The 8,276-nt window shown below is 32.5% G+C and overlaps 1 protein-coding gene across 1 annotated transcript; it reads right to left on the reverse strand.

The window, feature by feature from the left end:
- Positions 1–80: 80 nt before the first annotated feature.
- Positions 81–6,942, reverse strand: LOC105338399 (CDP-diacylglycerol--inositol 3-phosphatidyltransferase). The gene is made up of 6 exons (XM_034462004.2): positions 6,776–6,942; positions 3,171–3,305; positions 2,770–2,923; positions 2,494–2,575; positions 2,165–2,246; positions 81–1,491 (listed from the first exon to the last, which is right to left on the reverse strand). The coding sequence occupies exons 1-6, from the start codon at positions 6,813–6,815 to the stop codon at positions 1,340–1,342; spliced, it is 645 nt and encodes a 214-aa protein (XP_034317895.2). The 5' UTR covers positions 6,816–6,942; the 3' UTR covers positions 81–1,339.
- Between the last annotated feature and the right edge of the window lie 1,334 nt (positions 6,943–8,276).

The raw sequence follows: 8,276 nt of genomic DNA on the forward strand, positions 1-8,276 counted from the left end.
TGTTAATGCATTCAGGGAGACGACAAGAACAGTACTTTATGTAGGTTCCACTCTCAGTCCTAGATTTATAAAACAAACTCTGTAAATTTACAACTGTATTGCACAATGCACCTACAAAATACAACACATTAACTACTCGAATCTGTAACATCATTCAGAATATAGCAAAAGCCATGACTTTAACAAAAACTACATAGCATATTAGCATACATGTGTTAAGTACTATTTTTCTTTGGAAGTGAACAAAGTTATTGGCTGGAATTCCAGCAAAAATCCCCCATTAAATGCTTTCCACAAAAAAATTGATTTAAATGTTTATATTTTCTTTATCCTCATTTGGAATGGTTTGAGCAGTTTGTCCCCTTTTTGTGAAATGCTCCAATATATTTTATTTCATGTATCTGAACACCATACTGTAATACTTTCAAAGTAAAACAATTATATTTTTCTGAGTTTTTCTATCAACCTTTACTGTTTGCAGTATTACTGTACACAGGGAAATATTCGCCCCATTTTATTTTCACCCCTTTTGCCCTCGTTGTTAGCAGGCGAAACTAATGTCTGAGCAAATTCAAAACAATTTATAGTAACTGATTTATTAGAAAGAGTACCGGTACCTGGTATCTATATTTAACTGTGTATGAACAAATTCAAGCCAGGGCAAAACTGTTTGAGAGGGTAGAAGGGGGAAAACATGGAGCAAAATAACCCTGTATACAGTAGTCATTTGGGCCCACAGACACATCCTGTATACCAAGATATAGCTAAACATAAAAACAAACAGTGTTATTTGGTACTTTAAAGGTACACTTGAGGAAGACTGCTTTTTATCAAATAGTGTACAGGAAAAAAAATTGTTCATTGCATCTTACTTTAATTTGATCTTAATTTTTTTTACACACCATAATAATCTGTGTATACATAGACACTGTATCTGCAATTTTTATCAGTTTATTGAGAATTTCTAGCATACATTAAATGAAAATAATCAACATCATTCAAATCAGTGTCTGCCTGTTTGTTTATCAAAGTCTATTATATATCAATAAATAATTTTAATGATGACAGAATCCAAATCAAGTATAAAATACTCTAATATGTATATGACAGGATTTCACAAATTCAAAATAAAATCTTTCTCACCTAAAATACTTAAATAAGTATCAACATTTAAAAAAATATAAGATATAAAAAGACAAAACAACAAACAAGTAAAATACAGGACAGTATTACTGTCTGTAATCTCTAGGATTGCTTCAAGCTGTTCAATGCTGCAGAGTTTTCTCCTTACGATCACTTAATTTCTCTCCAATCAATGGCCGATTAATCTTTTTCTCTTTTACTTGGCCTTCCTAGCCTCTCTGTCACTCTGATCAATGACAGCGATGTTATTGCAGGCAGCGATGAGCTGGAGGACACTGATTCCTGCCTTGATGAAGGATAATGGAGCACTGACATAGAGAATAGCCTGGAAAATCCCAATTCCTAGCACTGAAAAATAACACAGTTTCAGAGCAATCAATGGTTTAGTATATCTTTCACACAAAATAGAAAAGGATACAAATACTTAAAACCCTGTGATGTTTTATGTACCGGTAATAGATTGAACTTTACAAGGTTTCTCTCTTTTTTTTATCAGAATTAAACTTCTCTTCATTTTGGCTCTGATGATGATGTTTCTGGTCAAATCAGTAAACAAAACAAATGTACTGATGCATTTGCACAAAGATTTGGTGGGGTCTTAATGTTTACAAGTTCAAATACAGACCCTATTGAATACTGCTTGCTTTCCACTCTTGGGAAATCTTCTTCAATATCAACCTTAGTGTGTTGGTTTCCAGTTTTTGTTTTGTATAGTTATACCCGTGTTCACTGAATCCGTGTTTTACTATTGCTCGACTTATCCAATATACTTTATTTAAACCATATACATATTAGACCTTTTCATGCTGCTTAATTTCCATAAATCAATGTATGATTAAATCAATTTTAAATTTCATCAACAAGCTTGACTCCATATGTTCTAATCTATGATTACTTAAAAAAAAATGTTGACTTTGTTAATTATGTAAGTTTACATATTCAGATGTTTTTGGGTTGTGTCTGTAGTATTTCATGTGTGTGTGTGTGGGTGGGGGGGGGGGGGGGGGTAACAAATACTCACATGTGGGCCCTGGAGTGAAGTATGTCAGGTACAGCATACAGAAGAACAGCTCATTGGCAGAGCACATAATGAAGAGGATTATCTGAAATCACATTAAAATCACATGTTAACTCGGTCAGCATGCAAGGATATAAGATCTTATCTTATTAACTACATGTATTTTGAGATCCACAAATAGCAAAGATTGTAACTTGCAGATGATATCATTTGTTTTGAAAAGTTTGATTTTAGAATACATGTAACCCTTTAAAAGTTTGCAAGGTTGTCTCATCAAGTCTTGAGTTACTGAAGCTGTGGTCTTTAGATGGGTCAGTTATCCTCTCACTTACTCTATTGTGGTAATAATGTCTAAGAACTGGATTGGCAGACAGGTCCAGTTTTTTGTGACTTTCTCCACCCTTCATCAGAGAGCTGTAAAAGTGGGAATGTATATAAATATTTGTATATGTAATTTAAAATATGAATTTAGTTCTAAATATTCCTCTTAATGTAATTACTGGCATATATACTTCCAGAAATAATGGTAGATATATTAGGAATGATTCCTGATATATTGTATCATAATGTACATATTTCAACTGCGTAAAATTCAATGTCATTCCTACCTTTGAACATGGAACCAGTGACTGGTGATGTCCAATGCCATACTGAACTGGAAGAACAACATGTACTTTGGGTAGAAGTGACATAGGGCGGCCATCAAACACATGGTGGCACAGCGGTCAATCAGCATATCCAACATGCCACCCAGTTTGCTGCCTGTCCAAAATATGTTTCGCCATCAACATTATGAAAACTCTAATCATATAAACTCTTAAAAAAAGATTTTGATCATAAACATTTCAAATCTCTGAATCTCTGCCATAGTTTTCATGACAGATCTTTACCATTAAGCTGGTCAAAATTCATTTAAAAGTGATGCCAACAGGAAATACCGGTACATGATATAATTCAAAAATTCAAATTACGGATACAGGTAAAAATACAATGCAAACTGAATTCTTACTTTGGTCCAACATCCTGGCAAGATGTCCATCAATGGCATCTAGAAACCCACTCAGTAAGTACCAGAACGAGGCACTCCAAGGGTCTGTGGGCAGGTAGTAGAAGGAAACGAAAGCAGTGATCACTCGCAGATAATCTACAATAAACAGGCAACTCTAAATGTCGTATAAAATGTTAATATCAATGGAGGCTGATGCATCATATTTATATGCATATACATGTATTATCTTTTAAGACTAAAATTTCCATTATATTTTAGAGTTATAAGTACCGTAGCTTCTCTAAATAAAATCATCAAATGTAAATGAACAATGTACATGCCATTGTTTGGAAAATTTTAAGACAAAAATGACTTTGAAGGTACTTGTATTACATGTATTGACAAGTATATATATCATACTTTCAGTACCAGTAAGTTGAAGCAGGGTCATATATACCAGGTACTATGTATATACTGGTATGTCCCTGGTTGAAGGGTCAACAGTTTTGGACAGAAATGTCAAAAAGTTTTTTCTACATACCGTATGTATACAGAGGTATATATATAAACTTATACAGTAAAATTTGGTGATAGCGAAGTCCTAGGGACCAATGGAATTACTTCATTTTATCTGTAATTCGTTATATCCGTGTAACGAATTCGTAAAAATAACTCTAGCGAATTCAGTATATACATGTTTTCTCTCACCAGACTATAATTTTTGCTAATTGAGGCTTTAAAAAGGAAATCATTACTTTGATACCTTTAATATTTGGATTGTGAATTGAAAAAATTATATTTATATAAAAATAAATTCATTCAAACTATCATGTTAAATGGTAGTGCAAACTTTTTAAACTGTAAAGAAATTTTTATAAAGGTGTTAAATTTCATTATTATTCACCTCTACGTCACTCAAAATCAGTTCGCTATATCAGTAAATTTGTTATATCCGAATTCGTTAAAACTGTAAAATTTTGCAAAGATATGTTAAGAATTTTACCAGGGACTCAAAAAAAACTTTGCTATATCTGAAAATTCGCTATATCCGTGTTCGTACTAAACGAGTTTTACTGTATGCACAATTATCTTTCAAAGGATTATGTCCCTAAACATACACCAAAAGCCCCTTTTTAAATATGGATAGTTTCATGTACGTCTCTATCAAATGAATAGATGGAAAATTAAATCATTTACATCAACGAACTGATCTTTTACAGTTATCTAGACTGAGCACGCAACGTTTAGTTCAACTTTGGCTTATGATTTGAGAAGGCAGGTGGATCCTACTGTCAGCATTTCAAAGCATAAAAATCTGAAGCTGCAGGTTTGTATCTCACGCTCTGAAAAAATTTGAATGGACAACCTGGGAGCTACAGTGCCACCCACTGAAAAAATTGTGTATTGCACACAAAATTAAATCATGTGATTTACTCTGTCCCAAGATAACATTGATTCACCTTTTGCTTAATTACTAAATATTCATAAATATCTCAGGGTTAAAATGATCTTCATTCAAAAGTATGAAAATTTTTCAAGATTTCTTAGTTGAAACACCTCTTTTAACTTATCAGGTTTCTATACACGGCTAAAAATTGTGATGTTGCACGAGTGAATTCGGAATGGCTGTAAACATTCCCCATTATAAATCTCAGAGTCTGTAAGTAATTAATCTATTTTCTTTACTGTGGATTTTTATGAGGGAAAAATGATAATGTGTGAATGGAGTTATCTTTCCCTTTCATCGGCATCAATTGCATTTCTTTCACAGGTATTTTTATTAAAATTCATCAAAATGCGATGCATAAATACATGTATCTTGGGAGAGACTATAGTTTTTGACCGATTAACCATGTTTTTATGAAAATTCTATGAAAACAATTCTCCATTCGATTTACTAAGGAAATTGTCTCTTTACATGTTTTAGTGTGCAATATATACACAATTTTTTCAATGGGTGGCACCGTAACTCCCATGTCATCCATCCGAATTTTTTCAGACAGGGGCTATAGACCTGCAGCTAAAAAACTGTGCTCAGCTCAATGGTTAAACCATTTACATATTAGTCTTTTATCTTATTGAGTAAACATCTTTAATCTGAGGTATCATAAATGTCGAGTAATCAAGCAAAATGTGCTAAATGAATATATTGAGGCATTTTTGTACTGTAATACAGAACTCAGAAACAATTAAACGACCGATTTCCCGTATGATGGAGAGAGAGAGAGAGCTCGCATTAATTGACTTAAAAGTTGTACACTGCATAATCTACGTACCTGAGTAATCCCGAGGCCATGGAATGACCACGATAAATTTATCATCCTCTTTATGATTATGTACATAAACAGATATATATATCCTCGGAGGTCCATGAGTCGTTACCCTAAGAATGTCTTCCACTTTAATCACTTAATGAAAATTTTGACACTAAATTATTAATAGCATATCTAAAGTACATCTATTTCTTAGTAAAACTTTACACTGTATTCATTATTTTTTATTTGATAAATAAATAAGTGAGCGTTCTAAGCACCAATGAAGCGGGCACGGCCATTTTGAAAACTGGTCCTAGAGTCGTGACGTCGAATATAAACAAAACTATGGGGCCAAAACAATCTAAACATTAGTTAATAATGGAAAATAGTGCTAACAATAACGAATTGCACAATATAGCAAATTATGAAAATAGATTATAAATATTTTAAATAAATTGAACAATAAACCGTAACACAATAACACCGGACGCTTTAAAAAAAACCTGAAGTCTCAGGGTCAACTTTATGCAAAACTGTATTTCTGAGAGTAGCATTTGGCACTTTGAATATCATCCATGCCTTTTTCATTGAAATGTTCAAATATAGCAAATTATGAAAATAGATTATAAATATTTTATAACAAATTGAACAATATAGCCTAATAAACCGTAACACAATAACACCGGACGCTTTAAAAAAAACCTGAAGTCTCAGGGTCAACTTTATGCAAAACTGTATTTCTGAGATTAGCATTTGGCACATTAAATATCATTCATGCCTTTTTCATTGAAAGTTTCATGTTCTTTAACCATTTTGTATGCATTTGTGAAATTTGTTGGGGAATACATTCTGTTATTGTTTCTTTTTGGAAACGGGATTAACCTAACAATAACACAAAACAAACTTCAAATGCTATAAGGAACTTTACTTCTCGTAACTTAAAATTATCCTTGTTTAGCCTTGAATATTTAAATCAGATCACATGAATTTCATTGACTAGATGTCAAGAAAAGAGACAACCGCTGTTATATTCTTAAATTTTAGGTTTAGACGAGTATTTGGCCATTTTCATCTGTAACTTTATTTGGGAATAAGAAATCTCAGCAATAGTTGAAAATAAAATTTGAAATAAAAAATGTTACCTTTTTTGATCGCATTATCGGCTGCTGTGTAGTAAGAAGTGATGTCACATATCGTAGTAAATTTTTTTTCACGGAATGCCTAGCCTAGAACCTAATCTCGAGATATACGCGAAGAAAACAAAAGTGACACGACTCAAGGACCGTAACGAATTAAGGACCTCCGACGATATACACAAGTGTTATAATAATGATACTCCCTCTTTAAGTTGAGATTAAATTGTAGACATACCCACGATATTTGGAATGAATAAGAAGACGTTCTCAGCCATCTTCCTTTTTAGCTTCTTTGGTTCAGCTTTAGATGGAAATCTTGTTTAAAACTATGATATACCTTCTCGAAATTGCAGAAATCAATTTGTTGTCAAAAATCCTACTCGGAACTCCTCGTTTCCGTACATATTAGGAAGAAACAAATACGATCGGAAAAAACGGAAAAGATATTCAGCGAAATGAAAAATTCCGACCCATGCCTGCTGTTCAGGCTGACAGATCCGATAACATACATTTTTGGGAAAGAAAGCATGGTTACAAATTTCCTAAACTAAAATCCCAACATTTAACACAATAAATGTAAAATAGATGAAAAAATAATTAACCTATATACGTATAATTTACAAAACTGAACGTTTGGGAAAAAGTACTGAAAAATGTAACTGCGAGATAAAAAAAAACACAAAAAAACCCGTAGCATCAAGGTTTATCTTGTAAAAATGTTAATATGACTAATAGAAGTTGTTATTTAGAATATAAGAAAAGTCGTAATATTTAAAAAGGTAAAAAGTCTTTAAAATTATACAAGGTAACAAGACGGGAATTAACTAATGTTAACTATAGTTTAGCGCCAGTAAACAATAGTTAACAGTGATAAACCTAATTTATCAACTGTGAAACTTTATTTAACAGTTGAATGTTTCAAAAGTGTAAAACTATAATTAAGACTGAAAACACCCATTTGCGATTGCAAAACATATTTTATCTGATAAATACTGTAAATTATAGTTTACAGATGTGAATCTATATTTATCAGCAAAATCTATTGCTATCGTTATTTGCAGACAGAAAAACTTATCATTCGTTAATTATACCGGTAGTTTAAAACCATTAGATAGAGTTTTACAAATGAAGACTATAGTCTATATATAGTTTTTGGTTCGTAAACTATAATTACCAGTCGATAAACCTAATTTGATGTATGTTTTGCTCATTTTTGTGAATTTACGTGCCATACTAACGAACTCTGGCGGAAGCTTGGCTCTGGTACATTCAACTTCATATGTACATGTGCAGTTTATTTCAGTAATGACAATATCGTACCTTTGTGTTTACAAACACAATGGTTTATACTTTACCTCTCTACTATTTTGAAAAGCCATGGGCCAGGTACCCCATCATGCCATGGCATTTAAAATTAACTACAATTTAACCAAGAGCGTTTTGAAGAATGAGGAATGAAGATTTCCTAGTATTTCCGATACAGTTATGTAGTATTATATAAATAGTGCCTGTTTGGGAGGGTAACAGTTTAAATGGACACCCGAGGAAACCATTGTCAACCTACCGAAGCGGAGGTTGACAATGGTTTTCGAGGGGTGTCATTTTCAACTGTTATCCTCCCAAACAGACACTATTTATTTTATTATACTGAATGTCTTAATTTCAGAGAATTTTTTTACTGCGGGAATTCTACAGCGAACTGTACGCGCATAATTTATGCGCATGTAATAATTCGT

Source organism: Magallana gigas, chromosome 3, assembly GCF_963853765.1.
Source record: "Magallana gigas chromosome 3, xbMagGiga1.1, whole genome shotgun sequence".
NCBI classification, from domain to species: Eukaryota; Metazoa; Mollusca; class Bivalvia; order Ostreida; family Ostreidae; genus Magallana; species Magallana gigas.